This window comes from Cinclus cinclus, unplaced genomic scaffold (assembly GCF_963662255.1).
Source record: "Cinclus cinclus unplaced genomic scaffold, bCinCin1.1 SCAFFOLD_139, whole genome shotgun sequence".
Classification (NCBI taxonomy): Eukaryota; Metazoa; Chordata; class Aves; order Passeriformes; family Cinclidae; genus Cinclus; species Cinclus cinclus.
The window spans coordinates 221715-243246 of record NW_026912231.1 but is presented as its reverse complement, the minus strand read 5'-3'; the positions used below and the strand labels follow the sequence as shown (position 1 = coordinate 243246).

Genomic DNA, 21532 nt, shown 5'->3' with positions numbered 1-21532 from the left:
CTCCTGAGCAGCTAATCACTGTAACATCAAAACCACAAGAAAACTGTTTCATGTGAAGAAACCTCCATAGACTGAAAAACAAAGTCTCCTCTTTCAAATAAATTAGTAAGAAACTCTTTAAAGATGGTGAACTGAGTTGTTTCTTGTACATTTTCAGTATTAAAAAAAAGGCATGTGGAAGAGAGCAAGTAGTGTAAAGTTTTATTCTAAGTTTTTTTCTTATAGTTTCTAGTAATCAACTTTTCTTTAAACCATTTAAAGTTAAACCTGTTTTTTGCCTTGCTCCTAATCCTATCTCACAACAAAAAAAATGTAAGTTAATAAACCAGTACAACTCCATCCAACTTCAGTGACTCCAGGACTTTGATTTCCTATGGCCCAAGGCACCTTCCACAGCCAAATGGTGATGAACTGGGGCAAAGACCGAGATTTTGGAGACAGTGAGGTAGAAAGCCCTCCCAGAAAGGTTCTCCCCTCCCTCCTTGGCGTGTGGATCCTCAGCTCACACAGAGGCGTGTTGCAGTGTGCTTCTTGTCAATAGTATGTTCTGTTCTTGCCCAAGTTAATGGTTTAGTCCAAAATTACAGCCTCCCACCCACTTGGTTAATCTGTCCTGAACTACCTGTCAGTCCTGCTTTGTGCCAACCCCCTGCTTGGAATTCCCCTTTGGAAATCCCCTAGAACTCCAGGTCTCTTTAGTTCATGTGACCCAGTTTTCCCCCCCTGCCTCCCTCATTGGACAATGCCTTTGTGAACCCTACCCTTTACCCCTCCCCAGAACTTCTCCAATTTGCTAAGAATTTGTACCTTCCCCTCAAACCTCCCCTATGTTTAAGTTGTTGCACCTTCTCCATTTTTGCCTTTTGCCCCACAAATTGCCCAGAGTAATAAATCCTTTTTGTCCCATGCAAAAGACCTCCCCGCTCCTCCTTGCCTCCTTGGAATGCAGGCTGGCAGCTAAAAAGGCCATGGAGCAATAGCTCTAGCTCCATCTAAGGCCTCCTGTTCCTGGGGTGGAACTCACTCTAGGCATGGGGCCGCAGTGGCAAAGTGAGTTCAGCTCTGGCTGTTGCCTCACTTGGTGTCCACCGTCAGGCCCCGGTGAGCGGAGCCCAGGGATGAACTGTGGATTTTAACCCAAAGCAGGTCTGGCTCTCAGCTGCCTCCGAGCGCAGCCGACTGGAAAGGTTTCTCCAGCAGCTGATTTGGGGGATGAAGTGCTAACCTCTAGCAGCTGGGGAACACTTCCCTGAAGGAGGATTTTTGCTGCAGCCCCTGTCCAGTGGACCAAAAGGAGGGTGAGTATCCTATCCCCCAAGTTAGACTGAGGGTGCTCCAGGTAGAGGGAAGGGTGCATTGGCCCCCGGGGCTGGAGGGGGAGCCCATGAACCTACAGGCTGCAGTAGTTAGCTGCAGAGACGGCTCCCTGTCCCTGGAACTAAAGCTGGCCCAGGACTCGTATCTTTAGTTTGTTGTCTCTTTTTGCTGCAGTGGAGAGTAGAATTTTGTTGTGCCAATGCAGCTTAAGATCAGGGAATATGGGTGCTAGACTGTCAGCACAGCAGAGGGGGACTTATTTCCTAATTGTGGGTAACTTGGAGGGAGGGAGGGAAAGGAAAGTTTTCCAAGTGGTTGTTAGCACAGTTTGTTCAATGGCTTTTCCTCTGCTTTCCAAGGGTATCCCCCGAGGCAAAACCAACCATTCCTTTTTGGGATACTGTTGGAAGCAGATTGACAGAGTTAACAAATAAAGGGGATGCCTGGATTGCTAAATTCTTACCATTATTTCTGCTAGCTCGGTGGGTGTTAGATGAGGAATGGAAAGTGGAGGAAAAGCTCAAACGAACCCCCCCAGCCCCCCATCCCCTGATCCAAACCCCTTGTCCCCTGCACTGGAAAGTCTGTGCCAGGCAAACTGCAATGCAGCGCAGGAGAGCCCCCGACTCCCTGGCCTCCCACAGACTTGTCAGTACCCTGGCCTTGAGAGTGATGCTCAGGCTCTCAAGGACCTTTCCCCAAATCCCTACTTGGCTGTTGTTAATCCTCCACTTCAGGCTGATATTCCCAAAGGTGATTCCCAAGTTAGCACTGACTCCTCCCTTGCCATTCAGAATGAGAGGCAGTTATGAGGAGGAACGTGAGGACAGCGTATGAATGGGAAGCAGACTGGGGCAAAAGATGCATGGGCAGAGCTGAGCCAGCCAATGGGTGCCCATCTTCTCTACAGGTTTGGTTGTGTCTGGTTGAGATTAAAGGTATAAAGGGGGGATGATTTCTATAAGAAAGCAATCTCTTTAGATGCATAGGGGGATATGTGTCTCTTTGATCCCCATTAATACAGGAAGATATCAAGAGCATGTTCAGGGACACAGCCTGACCAAGAGTGTCAGCAGGCAAAACAAAAGTCTTCCTAAGCAATGGCCCATTGATCAAGAAAAACGTTTACAATCAGGGTAGCCCATTTATACTGATGAGGGTACACTCTGGGGGGATAGCAAAGGCCATGAGCTCACAGCAGGCTCTGGGGTGACATCAGGCTGAGGTCACAGCAGCATCTGAGGTCACAGATGTGCCAGAGCCCTGTGGTTGCACAGCACCACAGCCACCGACCAGTCAGTCCCAGACCACAACTGTTGCAGCAGCAGCAGCGGCGGCGGCAGTGGTGCTGACACTGGGACAGCAGTGTCAGGACAGTGGTGGCAGCAAGAGCTGTGGGACTGGCAGAGGGCAAGGCACCATGGGCCTTCCTCTGCAACTCTTCCTCCTGCTCCTCCTGGCAGTGACCCTGCCTGCCAGGGCTGCCCAGGCAGCTCCATGGCAAGTGAAGGGAGCAGGTGAGCCCATGGCCTGGCTCCCCTTTCTGGGGACAGTGCTTCATTCTCCCCAGGAAGTGCTGGGGATGGTTTTCCATACCTCTCAAGGGAGGCTTTCCTCTGTGGGAGGGAGAGAACAACCAGTGTTGGCCATGTCCATTCACATCTGGCCCCACAGCCTTACCCAAGCCCCTTGCACCGCCCAGATCCCTAAGGCAGAAGGGGATCCCTGCACACCATGGAAATGGTTCTGATCTGTGTTCCCTTGTAGATGGGGATCAGGACATGGGTTTTCTGGATGTCCTAGTGAAGGATGGTTTCAAGTTCTTGGAGGATGTTGGAGGCAAGTTCTCAATTTCCTCTTCCTGACAAAATAAGCAGTGTCAATGTGGCAAGAGCTCACTCGTGTCCCATTTCCCTTAAGATCATCTCCGGGTTGATGGTTTCTGCAATCCTTGCCCTACTCAATTCTGGAGCCCCGAGTAATCCGACAGGATTGCTGTCAGTGGGAGGAAGGAGCATTTAGCTGTCAGTCCTCTTCCCATGCACAATGCCAGTGTGTCCTTCCATGTGCTGTGTGCAGCCATGGAGAAGAGCAGAGAGGGAAGGGAAGGGCCCAGGGCTGTGCCCAGGGATGTGCCTTGTGGGGCTCCTTTGCCAGCCCCAGGCAGCCTGAGCATCTCCTGCAGTGCTGGGAGCTGTTCTGTCCTGCCTTTCTTTGCAGATGAACCTGTTGGGGAAGGTGCTCTGGCATCCCAACCTACATCCAGGACTGAGCCTCTGGGAGATGGTGAGGGTAGGTCAAGGCCTTTCCCCCTGGGGGAGCTGCCAGCTCAGAGCCCAAAGCTGGGCCAGGGGGGCATCGCTGCATGTGCCAGGACAGAGCCGTGCACGTGTGTGCCCTCGCCCTGTGCAATCCCCTCACAGCTCCTGTGGCTCAGTCCTGCCCATGCAGAGCAGCAGAAATGACAGAGGCTTCTGTGGCTGTTGAGTTACAGGTGTGTCTGCAGGGAGGAGTTCTCCAAATTCTGGCCTGGATGCTGCACCCATGCCCAGCTCCCATCACAGGGGTGAGTAGTGTGTCCCTGCTGACCCCACAGGCTGAGCACTGCTTTTGTGGGATCCATTCCTGGGAAATTGAACTACTTTGTTTTAAGGACCTCCAACAGGAAATATCCGAGACACAGCGCTCAAGATGTCCCTGGATCCATCCGAAGGCATGTGGCAAATGCTGAAGGAAATGCTGCAGGGAGGACAAGGTGGGTGCATTTCCCTCAGCCTTCTCCTGAGACTCAGCAGCCTTGGGCTTTCTCTGCACATCTGGACATGGTGTGCTCCACACAGAGGGAAGGGATCCATGGGAGCCTCTCTGCCCTGCTACTACTGCTGTCACACCCTGCAGGGCTGTTTCCCAGCATGGGCTGGCTGCAGCTTCTCCCCAGCCTCTGCAGGAAGGCATTTGGCATCAGCTGACAGGAAGCCCAAACTGCACCATGGGCCATGCACACTCTGAGATCCCTGCAATTTCCTTCTCTCCCAGCACATCAGGAGGGGTGGCAGTTTAGAAGAGGGACTGTGTTGGCCCTACAGAGACACCCCAAAGTTCATCTGATTTCCCGAAGCCTATTCATGACTTTCACCAGCATTATCTCCTGAAGATGCTACCTCCCCAGTAGGCCACAGTTCCATCTTGTCCAGCTGTCCCTTTTCCTTTCTCCAGAAATGAAAGGAAAGACTGTTCTGAAGGCTGAGTTTTCCGGAGGAAGCAGTGGTTCTGTGCCAGCCTCGGCTGCAGGAAGGGAGGCGATGCCAGGCACAGTCACAGGAGGTAATTGCTGTGCCTCTGGGCCTGAGCCCTGCTCAGCCTTGAGCTGCCATCTCTGCTGCTTGGCAGTGCGGGCACAGCCCGCACAAGACCTGCACAGCCCAGAGGAATTATCCCGAGCAGGCTCAGGGCACTCGGGTACTGAGCAGTCCCACTAGGGTTCCTCTGGGGGAGACACTGCTCAAAACCTGGGAGGGGCTGGCACTCAGAAGACCAGTTCTGTGCTGGGCTATGTCACAGGAAGGGAGGGAGAGTGTCCCAACAAGCCCTGGGCTTGACCAGCTGCCCCTGCAGAGATGTTGCAGAGTGCATGGAAAGAGTGGGCAGAATGACCAGAGCCAGCCCAGAGCTCCCCAGGCCCCTCTGCAGCTTCGGCCATGTCCATTCACATCTGGCTCCCAAATCCTTACCCGAGCCCCTTGCAGAGCCCAGTTTCCTAAGGCAGAAGGGGATCCCAGCACACCATGGAAATGGTTCTCATCAGTGCTCTCTTCCAGGTGAGCTTCCTGGGAATGCTTCTCCATTACCTTGGCTGCATAAAGTTTTGAAGCCCTTGGAGCCTCCTGCAGGTATGTTCTCACTGTGCCACCAAGGAATATTCATTGACAACCTGGCAGGCAGCAGGTGACAGAAGCTTCTGTGGCTGTTGAGTTACAGGTGTGTCTGCAGGGAGGATTTCTCCAGCTCCTGGTCGGGTTGCTGCACCCAAGCCCAGCTCCCAGGGCATGGGTGAGTCGTGTGTCCCTGCTGAAACCACAGGCTGAGCACTGCTTTTGTGGGATCCATTCATCTGAAATGGAACGACATTCTGTTAAGGTCCTCCAAGAGGGATGAACAAACTTAGAGGACTGAAGGAATCGCTTGATTCAAATGACATCCTGGAACCAATTGTGAAGGAACTGCAGAAAGGGCGTGGTGGGTGCATTTCCCTCAGCTTTCTCCTGAGACTCAGCAGCTGGGGGCTTTTTCTGCACATCTGGACACGCATTGCCCAGCACAGAGGGAAGGGATCCATGGCAGCCTCTCAGCCCCGCTGCTGCTGCTGTCACACCCTGCAGGGCTGTTTCCCAGCCTGGGCTGGCTGCAGCTTCTCCCCAGCCTCTGCAGGAAGGCATTTGGCATCAGCTGACAGGGAGCCCAAACTGCACCATGGGCCACCCTGAGATCCTTGCAATGTCCTTGTCTTGGGGTAGATCTGGACAGGTGCAGGTTTGGGCAAGAGAGAGCCCTGTGATATCCCCAAGCACCTGGGCCTTTTACTGATCCTTCTGCATGTCTTTGACAAGTATTGCCTCCTGAAGATGCCACCTCTCAAATGGGGAACAGTTCCATCTGATCCAGCTGTCTCCCTTCCTTTCTCCATAAGAGATGGACATAGAGATTCTGTGGAAGGCAGCTTTTCCCAGTGGAAGCAGTCGCTCATCAGCAGCCCCTGCTTCAAGACGAAAGGCGATTGCAGGCACGGGCACAGGCACAGGAGGTAATTGCTGTGCCAGGCTCAGCCCTCGGCAGGGCTGTGTGGCAGCAGCTCTTCCCCCAGGGCCTGTCCTTGCACAGCCTGGGAGCAGCCAAAGCTGGAGGCGCCTCGGCTTCGAGGCCTCTGGAGCTCGTTCCCAGCCCCTGGGAAACGGGACTCGTGCACCAAGGTCCCTCCCTCTGCAGCTGCTCCTGGAGCTGCCCTGAGTGCCCAGAGGCCCAGGGCACAGGAGCAGCCCCGAGTGGGAGCCCTGCCACGAGCCCAGGGCCACAGCCAGCCCTGATGCACAATGGAATATTTTCTTTTCTTGGTTGGCTTCTAGATGGGCTTGCTGGGAAGGCTTTTCCATTAGCCTGGCAGGATGAAGTTTTGAAGCCCTCTGGACCTCCTGCAGGTATGTTCTCACTGTCCCACCAACGAATAATCATTGACAACCTGGCAGGAAGCAGGTGACAGAAGCTTCAGTGGTTGATGAGTTATGGTGTGTCTGCAGGGAGGATTTCTCCAAATTCTGGTCTGAATGCTGCACCGAAACCCAGCTCCCGTCTCAGGGGTGAGTAGTGTGTCCCTGCTGACCCCACAGGCTGAGCACTGCTTTTGTGGGATCCATTCATGGGAAAATTGCAATACTTTCTCCTAAGGTCCTCCGAGAGGAAGGAACAAACTTACAGGAAACACTAAGTCCCTGGAGGCGTCCAAACTTCTGGACAAGATGCTGAGTGACCTGGAGAGACGCCGTGGTGGGTGCATTTCCCTCAGCCTTCTCCTGAGACTCAGCAGCTGGGGCCTTTCTCTCCACATCTGGACACGCAGTGCCCAGCACAGTGGGAAGGGATCCATGGCAGCCTCTCAGCCCTGCTGCTGCTGCTGTCACACCCTGCAGGGCTGTTTCCCAGCGTGGGCTGGCTGCAGCTTCTCCCCAGCCTCTGCAGGAAGGCATTTGGCATCAGCTGACAGGAAGCCCAGTCTGTAACATGTGCCATGCACAACTTAGAACCCCTCATATTTCCTGGTCTCCCAGCTTATCAGGAGGGACAGCAGATTGGAGAAGGAGGCCCTGACCAGCCCTAATAACCTGGCCTTTCTCCTAATCCTTGTCATTGCCTTTGACAAGTATTGCCTTTTTAAGGTGCCACCTCCCCAATGGGGAATTTTTCCATCTGATCCAGTTGTCTCTTCCTCCAGTGATGAAAGGAAAGCCTGCGCTGAAGGCTGAGTTTTCCCGAGGGAGCAGTGGCTCATTTGCAGCCTCTGCTGCAGGAAGGGAGGCCATGCCAGGCACAGTCACAGGAGGTAATTGCTGTGCCTCTGGGCCTGATCCCTGCTCAGCCTTGTGCTGCCCTCTCTGCTACCTCCCTGCCAGGGATGTTGCAGAGGGTCTGCAAAGAGTGTGTACTGACCAGAGCGTGCCCAGAGCTCCCCACTCCCCTCTGCAGCTTTGGCTGTATCCATTCACATCTGGCTCCCTCAGCCTTACTGAATGCCCTTGCAGTGCCCAGTTCCCTAAGGCAGAAGGGGATATCAGCACACCATGGAAATGGTTCTCATCTGTGCTCCCTTCTAGATGAGCATGCTAGGAAGCCATCTCCAGCAGCTGGGATGGAAGGTGGTTTGGAGCCCTTGGGATCTACTGCAGGTAATTTCTCAGCATCCCTTCAGAGAATAATCATTGACAACCTGTCAAGACCCAATTTACGGAATCTTCTGTGGCTGTTGAGGTACAGGTGTGTCTGCAAGGAGGATTTCCCCAGGTTCTTTGCTGATTGCTGCACCGAAACCCAGCTCCCATCTCAGGGGTGAGTAGTGTGTCCCCACTGACCCCACAGGCTGAGCACTGCTTTTGTGGGATCCATTCATGGAAAAATTGCAATACTTTCTCCTAAGGTCCTCCGAGAGGAAGGAACAAACTTACAGGAAACACTAAGTCCCTGGAGGCGTCCAAACTTCTGGACAAGATGCTGAGTGACCTGGAGAGACGCCGTGGTGGGTGCATTTCCCTCAGCCTTCTCCTGAGACTCAGCAGCTGGGGCCTTTCTCTCCACATCTGGACACGCAATGCCCAGCACAGTGGGAAGGGATCCATGGCAGCCTCTCAGCCCCGCTGCTGCTGCTGTCACACCCTGCAGGGCTGTTTCCCAGCCTGGGCTGGCTGCAGCTTCTCCGCAGACTCTGCAGGAAGGCATTTGCCATCAGCTGACAGGGAGCCCAATCTGCACCATGGGCCATTCACACCCTGAGATCCCTGCAATTTCCTGGTCTTAGGGTGTATCAGGACGGGTGGCTGTTTGGAGAAAGGAGGGCCTTGTGGCAACCCCAACACCTGGCCATTTTCCTGATCCTTCTCCATGTCTTTAACAAGTATTGCTTCCTGAAGATGCCCCCTCCCCAACGGGGAATGGCTGCATCTGATCCAGCTGTGTCTCTTCCTTTCTCCAGAGATGGACCAAAAGACCTTGCTGAAGGCACCATTTCCTGCAGGAAGCAGTGGCTTCAAGCCAGCCCTCAGTACACAAAGGGAGGAGATGCCAGGCAGCCCCACAGAAGGTGCTTGCTGTGCCAGGCTCAGCCAGGCTGAGCAGTCCTGCTGGTGTCCCTCCATGGGAGACAGTGCCCGAAACCTGGGAGGGGCTGCTAGGGGTGCCCGTGGTGGGGAAAGGGCAGAGAGGAGAGCAGGGCTCCAGTGTGTCCTGACAGGGCCTGACTCTGTCCCCTTGGGCTGGGGGAGCTGTCACGGGGCAGGGAGGGTCGGGGCTGGCAGTGGCTGCTCAGGGATGGCTTTGGCCCGGGTCCCTGGAAGGAGTGACTGCCCAAGCAGCTGCACTGGCCCCGGGCTCTCCTCCTCCCGGCCTTCTGGGCTGTGTTGGGTGGCACAGCCTGTGCCAAGGGATGGCAAGGTGCCTGCAGGCCCCATCTCTGGGGGAAACAGAGAATGTCCTGGCCGTATCCAGCGAGCTGCCAGCTCAGCAGTGGAGCACAGCACGGGCTCACGCTCCCCATCGCTCCCACAGATGCAGCCGACACCTCAAGACGTGTTCCCAGCTCCCAGAAGGGCACTGGAAGCGCTGTCTGCCAGGGAACACGCTGTTTGCTTGAGTTAATTGCCATTGTGGCTGGCGGGGAACTTGTCTTCATGTTGTGCTGTGTTGGAATCTGGTGTTGCTGCAAGAGAAAACGGTGAGTGTTCTGTTTCCCTGCCCTACACACATCTTCATTTGATGGCTGCTTGTAGACAGGAAACACTCGCAGGGAGGCTGCTGTGGAGTTGTGGATGGTCAGTGGTTGTGCACATAACTGTGCTGAGGGTTGTGCTGCTGCCCAGTGCTTTAATTGGCCTCTTAATTGCTGGGCCTTGTCCTTTGGAGCCCGCTGGGGCTGCAGGCAGTGCTGGCTGCCACTGAGGCTGCGTGGGCAAGAGCAGCCCCAGGAGCAGCGGGCAGAGGCAGAGCAAGGTGGGGAGGAGAAAGAGCAGGGAGCAGATTGCCCTTGAAAGGCAGACGCGCTCTGGGGCCCGCTCCTGGCCAGGGACCCTGCCCAGAGCCATCCCCTGCTCGGCAGGGCCTTGAGGGGCAGCTGTCCAGCTGGGCCAAGGTGTGCCAGCAGCTCCAGCCGTGCTGGGGAGCCTTGCCAGCTCTGGGCCCTGCTGTGCACGAGGGTCCCTGTGTGCCACCGGCAGCTGGGGCCTCAGACACTCCTCTCTCCTCAGGAGCACCTCTGGACATCAGATGATGGACGGCGGCTACAGCTCACACTCACACAGCTATAGCGGCTCCCCCAGCAGGAAGAAGGGCCTGGGCTGCCCTCACAACGGCTCTGAGAAGTGGACCCCAAAATGGCCATCTACAAGGAAACCTCCTATTACCCTCTAGATCCCACTGCCATCTCCTCTCCCCATGGGTATTTCCAAGCTGCCCTCACTCCCTTTTAGGATCTCCCTCTGCCATGTCCCAACCCATTCCCATGTTGTTCTAGAGACCTCAGCAGCAGCCCAGCACCCTCCCTCCCCAGCTGAGACCAACACAGTCCTTCCTCTGCCCCTAAGCCCCCTGGCCCTGCCCTCTAAACAGCCCTGAAGGTGATCCCTGCCCCCTCCCTCCACTCCCTGCCTGGGTAGGTGATGGCCCATTGTTTTATCCCAATAAAGAGATGGAATTGTCAGCCCAGTGTCCGGGTGCTACCACCAGCTAAGCCCACACAGCTCCAGCACTGGCTGAGCTCCATGTCCAGGAGCAGCCATGGATGCCCTCGGTGTGGGCAGGCAGGAGCCAGGCAGGGGCTGCTGTGAGCAGCAGCGGGGCTCCGAGGGGCTGGGGGAGCCCATGCTGAGTGTCCCTGGGCTGAGGGCACATCTCCTTCAATGGCATCATCTGGGCCTGGGCCTCATCCATTGGCATGCTTAGGAACTGAGGGAAGGCATTGAGAGCATGTGTAGGGACACAGCCTGACCAGCAATGTCAGCAGGCAGAACAAAGGTCTTCCCTGAGCAGCACATACTTGACAGGACCAAAGTGATGGGGTATCACCAATCCAGGGAAATGCACAGGGGCTGCTCCTGAGGGTGGGGAAGGGAAGAGAAGGGAAGGGAAGGGAAGGGAAGGGAAGGGAAGGGAAGGGAAGGGAAGGGAAGGGAAGGGAAGGGAAGGGAAGGGAAGGGAAGGGAAGGGAAGGGAAGGGAAGGGAAGGGAAGGGAAGGGAAGGGAAGGGAAGGGAAGGGAAGGGAAGGGAAGGGAAGGGAAGGGAAGGGAAGGGAAGGGAAGGGAAGGGAAGGGAAGGGAAGGGAAGGGAAGGGCCATCGATCCTGAGGCACAACCCAGCTGCAACCACATTTGATTTCCAGGTCAGAACACTTGGTGTCACTGGGCTGGGGTTCCCTGTAAGGCTCGTGGGGTCTTTGGAGTCCCTCATAAGGTTCACGGGGGGGCTGGGGTCCCTTGTGAGACACAGGGGTGCTTTAGGTTCCCTCTGAGTTATGGAGGGCACTGGAGTCCCCAGTAAGTCGTACAAGGGATCTAGAAACCCATGTGAGGCATGCAGAGGGTTTGGGCTCTCTCCCAAGGTGTGCAGGGTGCTGGGGTCTCTCCTGAGGCACATGAGGGGGTTTTGGGGTCTCATTTCAGATGTGGACAGGGCTGTGGGCTCCCAGAAGCGTGCCGGAGCTTTGTGTCCCTCCTGCTGCACGCGGTGGGCCTGGAGTCTCTTCTGAGGCACGCAGGGGACGGGGTGTGTTCCTCAGTCCCTCCCGCAGTCCCTCCTTTGCCTGTCCGGCTTGGGGCCGCCGTGGCACAGGGGCAGCAGCCATGCCGTGCCTTGCTGTGCCATGCCGAGCTGTGCCGATCCTTGCCGTGCCGGGCCATGCCGTCCTGTGTTCCCCGGGGCCACGGCCCCGGCCCTGCCTCCGTGGAGCCGGGAGCACAGACAGCCCCAGGGCCGGGGGGTGGCAGCGGTGCCAGAGGAGCCGTGGGCAGCCCCGGGCCGGCCCCTGGCTGCCCGCCCTGCTGTCCCGGGACTGCGGCCATCCCGGGCGGCAGGGCTTGGTCTGTGCCGCGCTCTCCCCACAGTACGGGGCTCCGCGTGAGCACCCGCCTCCTGCCACTGCCCTGGGATGATGGAGAGGCATGTGGGGGGTGGAACTGAACATGCCAGGGAGAGAAACAATTCATGTGAGACTTGTTTAGGCCTTTTGAAAGATTACCTGTGAAACAACTGAAAATCCCATGCTAATTTGTGTGTTTTAACGCATGGGGATTCCTTGAGGACGCTTTGTAACTCCCGGGCCGGGCAGTGTCCCAGGAGCTCTGATGTGTGCAGAACAGCTGGCACCAGGGTTACAAGCCCACATCCCTACACGTGCCCGCTCTGCCTCCAGGGCTGTCACACAACAGGAATGTTCCAGCAAGAGCAGGCATCTTGACATCCTCAGGACAATGTGTTCTTGTGGTCCTAGTGGTCGACTGGAGAGAAAAGACAAGTTTGGCAGAATAAACTTGACTGTAGGGGAGGGATGGCTCAGCAGAGGGCCTGGGGACCTGTGGTGCCAGCCAGTGACCGGGTACTTGGACACAGCAGGAAAACCCCACACTGGCATTAAGGTGGTCCCAGGGTTAGACCAGGCTCTCTTGGAGAAGGAGTTCCAAATTAAAATAAAGCATAAGTAAAGGAAGGTACCAGTAGGACGTGCGGAAAATGAAGGCTCCCTTAGGCGTGCTGGCAAAGGTAAAGTACCCGTAAACCGTCTTGTGCACAAGAACCGCGTGGGAATGCGGGCCGTGTACGTACCACGGGGTTAGGTAAGGTGGGTGGCTGCATGCTTGTGTGTGTGAGTGAGGAATGTTTGAGATGGCTCGGTAGCCGAAACGAGTGCGGACCTCCCGGTATCGCGGTTCCGGTTCTCCATGAGGAGACCGGCCGGGAAAGGAGGGAAGCGAAAGGGAAGAACGAGTGAAGACCCCGGGAGGGAAGGTCCCAGCCCAAGAACTCACGGGAAAAGTCTTTGAGGAGAAAGGAGCTACTCCCTTAGGAGGGGAGTAACTGAGTTAGGTTCAACTATTTTTTGAAAGGACAGTAGATGGAAATCTTAGTATATGATTACAAGGGATTGAGAGAAGCTGGCAGAAAGAAAAGTCAGGGAGGATAAAGCAAGAGGGAGATTAGGGAATTAGGAGGGAGATAAGTAGCTGGCAAGAGATGAGATAGTGTAATAGAGTAACATTGAGAGAGGGAGTTGAACCACGAAATGAGTGAGGGAGACTAAAGGAGACTAAGAAAAAGAGAATTTCTTAGTCTGTTGCTGCCAGGGATGGCTCAGAGGAAAAGTAAAACCTCTGACCCAGGGGTTGCAAATTATGGGAAAAATTTGCGAGAACCCGGGAACCAAGAGGGAGATTCCCAGAAGGGGAGCAGCATTCCTCAGGACAGGCCACTGGGGATCATGTTAGGATCCTGGGATAGAAGGGAATCCCAAAGAGAAAAAGTAAACAGAAAATGACTACTTATTGTATGTTTGAGTGGTCAAAGGAAAAGATCTGAGCAGACAACTTATACTGGCCAGAGTTTGAATCATTTGAGGATTGGATTTGTCAGGCTTTAAATCTGCATGTGAATTCAAAAGAACCTCTTAACCAGGAGGAAAGTGAATATGCTGCCCTGTGGCTTCCCTGGGGGAAGGCTGAATTCTTTGTTCAAAGGCAAGAAAATGAGGGTTATCCATTATATCCTTTACAGACTAAAGGACAGGCAGAAAAAAAGGACAGACCAGAGCCATGGGATCCCTTAGATCACCTCCCACCCCTTACAGACAACCCAACCAGCCTGTTCAGCCCCTAGTCCCCAGTGCAGCCCTTATTCAGGAGGAGCCAGTAGCACACAGAACCAGAAGCAGATGGGGACAGGGGGAAGAAAGTGACGGAGAGGATGAGGAAGTGGAAAGGGAAGATAGATTATACTATTTTAGAGAACTTCCAGTGGCAAATTTGGCCCCAGAAGAGTGTCCTCTTGGTTATGTGAGTGCTCCCCTGAATATGGGGGATGTTAGAGAAGTTAAAAAAGAGATGGGCAGGATGCTAGAAGATCCTAGTGGAGTAGAAAAATGACCTGATCAGCTTTTGGGGCTGGATATATACACCTGGGTGGAGTTGCAATCTATTTTAGGAATTTTGTTTACACAGGAAGAGCAAGAAATGATTGGACATTCAGGAATAGGGGCTGGGAAAGAGATCATCAAGGGCCAGACCAGGGAGATCACAAATGGCCTATTACAGATCCAAATTGGAATAATCAGGAGGTGGAACACAGGCAGAATATGAGGCATTTCAGGTGGATGACTGTCCAAGGAATTCGGGAGGCAGTGCCTAGGGGAGAAAATGCAGGGAAACCCTGAGTGAGCACCAAGGGAAGGATGAGTCCCCGGCAGAATGGCTAGAGAGATTAGGAAAGGATTTGCAGTTATACTCAGGCATAGACTCTTGTTAGAGGTTGGTTCTTTCCCTTTTCCCTCTGGAATTTTCCCCATTGTCATGCTAAGATACCTGTTGACTGGGCCCTGGTGGCAAGGGGGAGGGGAGAGAGGAGGGAAACAGAAATTCAAACAGCCAGAAAAGGAAAGAGAAGGCTCTGGCTCAGCCCATTTCACCCACGGAGATCAGATGAGAAGGACGATCACCGCCTCAGTTCCATTCCTGCCATCGCAGTGCCGGGAGTCATCCTCACTGCTGTCGGACCCTGCACTGCAGCCTTCTTGCTGTAACCTGCCACCATCCAGCACTCTGCTGAGCCTCAGGACCAACACAGTAAGCCAAGGGCTCTCTCCATCTCTCTCTCCCCCTGGGACAGCGCTGCCATCACCCCCAGCCCTCCTGCAGCTCTGCGGGACCTGCCCGCCCCCAGCACCGGGAACTGCAGCTCAGGGAAGAGGTGCCTGCAGCCAGAAAGGACTGGGGCTGAGTTACTGTTCTGTTTGTGGCTAATTTCATAGCTGTTGTTGTTCTTGTTTGTCTTGTTAAATAGGCTAGTAAAGAACTGTTATTCCTATCCCCCTATCTTTGTCTAAGAGCTCCCTTAATTCCAGAATCATAATAATTTGTAGGAAGGAAGGACCACATTTTTCAGTCCAAAGGGAGGCTTCTGCTTTCCTTAGCAAACACCTGTCTTTGAAACTAGAACAACCCTGATGCAGCAGCAGGACAGGTCCTTTTGAAAACACAATTTGTAGCTTAATCTTGGGGAAATATCAGGAGGAAGCTGGAAAAGTTTGGAAGATTAGCAGGAGAGGGGCCTTCAGGAGTTGTTATGGGAAGTGCAGAAGAAGCTAGGGGCAACCCTGAAAGAAGGAGAATGGATTTTGCCCAACAGCAGGAAAGTGGTACCAAAACCTTTAGCCTGACAGACCCTAAGCAATTTACATTGAAGGACTCACTGGGGAACAAGGGCACTTTGTGACCACTTTTTCAAATTTTATGTGTGCAAAGGAATATTTGAAATTGGGAAGGAGATTATTCAAGGATGTCTCACATGTCAGAAAGTGAACAAAAAGGTGTTGAGGAGTCCTCCCTCTGGAGGCCGTCAAACAGCCTATAGGCTGTTTGAAAAGATCCAAGTGGATTTCACTGAAGTACCCAGAATAGGCAGGTGGAAATATCTACTGGTCATATAGATCAATTGACTCCGTGAGTAGAAGTGTTTCCTGCGGCTCAGGCAACAGCTCAAGCAGCAGCCAAAATTTTCTTGGAACGTATTATTCCAAGATTTGCATTAATACAGGTTATTGATTCAGATCCAGGCACTCATTTTACCTCGAGAATAATTAACAATTTTAGACAAGCACTAAGAATTACCTGGGAATATCACACCCCATGGCATCCCAAAAGCTCGGGACGAGCTGAACGGATGAATCAAACTATTAAGCAACAACTGACAAAATTAATGATAGAAACCAAATTACTTTTGACCAGATGTCTTTCCTTAGCACTGTTAAATATAAGAACCAAGCCCCACTCTGAAACTGGGATCCCACCATATGAGATGTTATATGGACTGCCTTACCCTCAAGTCATGACAATGGATCCCTTGCTAGTTGGGGACAAAACCATTCAGGGGTATATTACAACCATTGCAAACAATTTGAGGGAATTGAGAGAAAAAGGCATTTTAGCTCAAACATCTCCTCTTGATTTTCCAATACATTCTATCCGACCAGGACCGTATGAGTTTGTAAAATGCTGGAGAGGAGAAAGTTTAGAACCCCGATGGGAGGGACCTTTTCTGGTTCTTTTAACTACAGAAGCTGCAGTCGGAACGGCAAAAAAAGGCTGGACTCATGCTTCACGAGTAAAAGGACCAACACAAAATAAAGACTGGGAAATTATTTCAGTAGCAGGAGACCTACAAGTAAGATTAAAAAGGACATAAAAATGGATTCAATCTCTCCATTTAGGTTCAAAACCACATAGGAATTACAATGAATCCCTGATAAGACTAAAAATGTTATTTTCTAGTATTTACTGTTTGAAATCCCACTTTAAAATTGTTTTGAGAGATGCATTATTGAAATTTAGGCATCCTGGATTAGCTGCTGACTGCAAACCCATTGAGCCTAGAGGCAGAACAGCACTGATGGGAAAGAATTAGACGCCTCCTTGATCAATGGGACAGCCCAGGCAAATTGAAAATTTTCTCAGGAGACTCCAGCAATCAACACTAACTGACTTACAGGAGGAGCTGCAGCTTCAGAAAAAGAGACTGCTAATGCCTGTTATTGAGAGGGTCCAAAAACTATTATCACACTGGGAATGTATTAAGCAAGGCTAAAAGTGTCGCCCATGGATTTATGTTGTTTGCACCTGTTGTTTTAATTCGTGGTGAAGGGCAGAAGAAAAAGAGAGACAATTTGTTTGGTTTGTTTAGGTCGAATACATGAAGAGCTGACTTTAGAACAAAATTTTAGTGATTTTTTTGGAACGTCATTGAGACGTAAAAATGGGACCTTTTATGCAGCCATCCAACTAATCCAGAACCAAGATCAACAAATCCTCGCCATATTAGCTTTTGTACAGGCTAAAGAACAAACAATCCATAATATTATAGACCAGTGTATCATAATTAACAATTGTTGTGGGAAAAATATCTATGTGCCACGCCATAGACTCGTTTGTGACACAGACTGGCATTGCGAGTGTGTCTATTGGTGGTGACGAAGATTTAATAATTAACCCTGACTTCATAGCAGAAAAAGAAGCAGTAAAAAGGACTGGTAACTGAAATTGTGTGCAAGCAAATCTTGTTGTAGTAGCATATCTCTGGAGCTTTAATGGATTAAGAAAACCAGCTGATTAATCTAGGGAGAGATAGGGCACTGCTGCAGAACTAAAAATAATTTGTGCCATCTTTGGAACAGAAAAAGTTAAAATGGCTCATCCAAACTTTATGAGGCCAAGGGTACCAAAAGGAAACAAATCCCAGGAGAAAAGCTTTGCTACTGAGAAGATTGACATCTCGGCCCTTGGTTGCAACCCAAGGGGCCTTGAGAAAGGTAGAAAGTTAAAATTCCTGAGGACTGTTTTCACTGTGCTTATTATGATACCCCTGGCAACTGGCTGCACGGAACAGAGTCCAAGAAATAAGAAGTGAACAAGCCAAGTGAACAATGCAGGAACTAACTATAATAAGACAAGCAGCACAAGAGCCAGCAATAAAGAAACAAACTATTCCCAATCCCTGTGACAGATGCAATCGCTCCCACCACATGTGGGTCAGGGATAAGATGGAATCTGTTTTTGTGGAACATCCACATGCTAGTGCTGCCTGTTACGATCAAAACAGTTTCTTAGAAATTTGTGTGAAGAATCACAAAATGTATTGTGTAAGGAGAAATTTAGGATTCAATGGGCAAGCTCTTTATCCTAACAGCAATCAACTTTGTCCTAGGTATGAGAATTTCCTTTGATTTGAAAAAGATGAGAATTGAAAGGTGCCCATTAAGAAAATAAATGGAAAAGAAAAAGAAATAAAAAAGGGATAAGAAAAAGATCAGAGGGAAAGGGTTAGAGGAACTAAATGAGCTGTATAAATAATTAAAAGAGCACTGTAGCAATTGGGACTTGCCAACCTCAAATAAGAACCGTTTTGTAGATTTGATGCAAGAAATTGCCCCAGAATTGGGAGTGTCCAAATGCTGGATTTGTGGAGGACTTAGAATGGCTGAAAGAGGGCCATGGAGAGGTGAGAGTTTAGCTCCAGAAGAATTTTTAAAATGGAATCATACTCAAATTTCTAAGACACTAAAGCGGCCTGAGGGATGGGTTTTGAGTCACCAAGTAATTGGAACAGTTTGCATAATCGGGAAGGGAGGAAACACAGTGAAGTGGTAGGATGTACTCCTTGCGTATCTACTTCAGTAGTAAACTCAGATAATAACACCAAGACCTGGTGACCCCAAATTCCTACTGGATACTGGGGAGTAACAAAAGAAATGGACTGTGAATGGGATAATCAAACTGATTTGTGCTGGCATAAAAGTCCTGGAGCTAACCCCTACCAATCCATAAAAGACCTAAAATCTTATTGGGTACAACCAGATAAAATGGAAAACATATGGAAAGCCCCTGGTAGAATAGATTGGATTTGTGGGCAAGGGGCATACAGTGAACTACGCCAAAAGTGGGAAGGAACTTATACCTTGGGAGTTATACAACTCTCCTTCTTTGTCCTACCAAGCTCTAGGGGCAATCTACTAGGAACACCTCTTCATGAAACCCTAGAAAGAAATAAAAGAGCCTTAAACCTTGACTTTCCAAATGCGGGAGGAACCCAAAAACCGGGAGGAGAAGAATGGCCTGCAGAAAGAATTATAGCATATTATGACCCAGCTACTTGGGCTGAGGATGGGTCTTGGGGATATAGAACTCCAATTTATCTATGAAATCTGTTGATAAGGCTCCAGGCAGTAGTTGAAGTTGTTTCAAACCATACGTCTGATGCTTTAAAGTTGCTGGCTAAGCAGCATTCACAAATGCGAGCGTTTGTATATCAAACCAGAATTACCCTAGATTACTTGGTGGCAGAAGAAGGAGGAGTTTGTAGGAGGTTTAACGAATCTGAGTGCTGTGTGGAAATAGACGATCATGGGGAAGCCATCACAAAAGTTGCTGATGAAATAAAAGAGTGGCACATGTACCTGTTCCAAAATGGAATTCTCTTGTAAAAGCTGATGGGTGGGATAATCTTTCTGGGGGTGTTTGGTGGAAAAAAATGGGATTCATGTTACTGTGTTCTGTCTTAGGATTGTTGTTTTTGCCCTGTACAATAGCCTGTATTATTAGACTGATGCGCTCAGTAATTCAGGGAATGCAACTTACAGCAATGCCCATGGACCCAGAATTGGCAGCAAAAGGGAAACTGAATTCCTTGATGCTACTAAAAGCACAATCCGCTCACATTCAAGGGAAAGGAACCGAAAAAACATTGACTGAATGCAAAGAAAACATCCTAGCACAAGGAAAGCTAAGAAAATTTGAGAAAGAGTGCAAAAAGCTGGATGCAGCATGGGAAATGTTAGAAAAATTAGAGACTGACACGAGGGAACTCTGAAAACTGGAATTATTGGGAACATAGAGAATACGGAGATCTGTTTTTTTAAAATCGGAAAGCACAAATCAATATGATCAAAAAGAGAAATGGGGGAAATTGTAATAAATGTGATTCACGCTAACTGAATTGTAACCATATTGGTAAAATTGTACTCATAGTAACAGAAAACAATTGTTACAAAGCAAAGAAAGGAAATAGTGAGGAAAAAGGAGATGGACTCCCTCAGATGTTAGGTGGCAGTAGAAGAAGGATGTAGGTTTGATAAGCCACATCTAGAAATAAAAAGGTTGACCTCGGACTGGGCCAAATTGGGATGAGTCCAGGCATGGAACTTGAAATAACATAACACCTGTAAGCTTAGTGTGCCTGCTCTACCTGCAAGGTTACAGAGCAGACACTGATGAAGACAAAGAGCCTTCATCGGGAATAAGAGCTCCAAAAGGATGAGAGATCTCTAACTATTAGCAGAGCATGTGCTACACAATATAGTGACGTAGATTTTAGGAATAGAAGCTAGGAGGAGTTTGCCAGAAAGTTCTGTATTAATATGTATTGGCATAGAGTATATAAGTGGGATTTTTGTCCTTATTGTTTGATATGTCAAGAAGGGCAGGACTCTCCCCATATCCCCGGTCGGTTTTGCTTATGCTTTATACTAACCTTAATTATACCGAATTATTCACTGCCAAATTTTTTATATTCTTAAATACCTGCATTTAATAAATTTGATTGTATTCATTTATATACAATTGCTAGTATTTAAAAACTGCTGCTAAATTTACTCTTGTCTGGTAAATTGGACAGATAGAACAACATTTATGACAAAGACAATAGCATAGCACAATCCAGTTTGGCAATTAAGTCTTGAGTGAGTGAACGAGTGATTGCTTCCAGTAAATTAAAAACCCAACGTGCTTGAATGCCGACCTTCTGTTTGCTCAGGCTTCCTCACCTCTGTAGATGAGGTACCTTTCTGCTGCTGGTATGTGGGCATTAAGAGGTCTGTGTTAGAGATGAGGAGGTGCTAAACTCATTCAAACGCGCTGTCCAAAGCAGTGATTTGGCCTCTCTTTGGCTGGGGAGTAGGACCAGCCTTGTTGAACAAAGGCAGCAGCACGAGCTGGGCTCCTCCAGCAGCAGGGACACGCCAGGAGCCAGAGGGGACCGTGGCAGCTGAGGGGAACATGGCACCAGAGGGGTCTGTGGCACCAGAGGGGTCTGTGGCACCAGAGGGGTCAGAGGCACCAGAAGGGACCGTGGCACCAGCCGTGCCCAAGGTCTGAACAGGGTGGCAAAGTCAGGTGGTGCTAACTGGCTGCATTAACAGCCCAGGCAAGGTGTGGGGAGGAGCCAGGTCTGGGGACCAGCCAAGGAATCCTTACAAGAGCAAATCGTTCTACTGTTCTCTCTAGGACAAAAAAGGAGCAAACCAGTCCAGCTGATATGTGAGGAAGAATACTTCATGTTTATTTAAAATGCTGCTTAATACAGACTTGGGTTTCTTTTGAGTGAACTGATGCTAATAAATATTTGGTCACACAATGTGGGGTTTCTCTGCAAATAGGCCTTGATGGGAAATTTCTGACCCCCTTTGCTTTTGCCCTTTAAGATAAGTTGAGCCCCTGAGTAGCTTTGTTGAGGAATGGAGAATTGTTTGTAGCTCAGAATTTTCTCAGGAGGAGCCTTACATTTTAGCAGAGGAGGAAGGAAAGGCCAAGGTTTAAAAGCCTTCCCCTCCTGAAGTGACACACTTTCAGAGGAGTCGGTGAGGGGATGTCCCCTCAGCCACGGCCAGGGCTGTTTGCCTCCTCTGCAGGCTCAGTATTCTGGGAGTTCCACAAGCCTCAGCTGCCACTGTATTTTCCTCTGAATATTTCTTGTTGAGCAGTGCATGGGACAATATTTTGTGCTAGATTCTTCTCTGGGCTTTGAGGTGAATCTCAGTAATAGTGGTGATTTTCATGTTCGGATGTACTTTTTATAGATAGTAATGAATAGGGAAGAGGTAACAAGGAATATTAATTGCTCAAAATGTGAGTGGTCAACCACACTAAAAACGAACTCTAAACTGAACAATTTTTTTATTTATTTTCCCCCAATAGGTGGGGTAAAATATGCAGTGCTAAAAATGTTCTTTGAAGAGATTCAGCCGGCACCCAGCTGTATGAAAATCAAAACAGCAAAGGATGAGACAGGGCATGGGAAGAATCTTCAGCCCTTCCTTTTGAAGGTACAACAGTATGAAAACTGCCTCTGGATGTTACCCAGAGGTAACACATGTTATTGGTGGAGAAGAGCTGTTGGTAGCCCAAGTCCTGAGTGGCTGGCCCAGTTTCATTC

The 21532-nt window shown here is 50.5% G+C and overlaps 1 protein-coding gene across 1 annotated transcript; it reads left to right on the top strand.

Annotated features, from left to right (window-relative positions):
- Positions 1 to 2112: 2112 nt before the first annotated feature.
- On the top strand, positions 2113 to 9992 carry LOC134057636 (uncharacterized). The gene is made up of 8 exons (XM_062514609.1): positions 2113 to 2148; positions 3538 to 3609; positions 7137 to 7228; positions 7840 to 7911; positions 8016 to 8098; positions 8552 to 8659; positions 9124 to 9289; positions 9819 to 9992. Exons 1-8 carry the CDS (start codon positions 2113 to 2115, stop codon positions 9979 to 9981), a joined length of 792 nt encoding a protein of 263 aa, XP_062370593.1. The 3' UTR covers positions 9982 to 9992.
- Positions 9993 to 21532: the final 11540 nt, after the last annotated feature.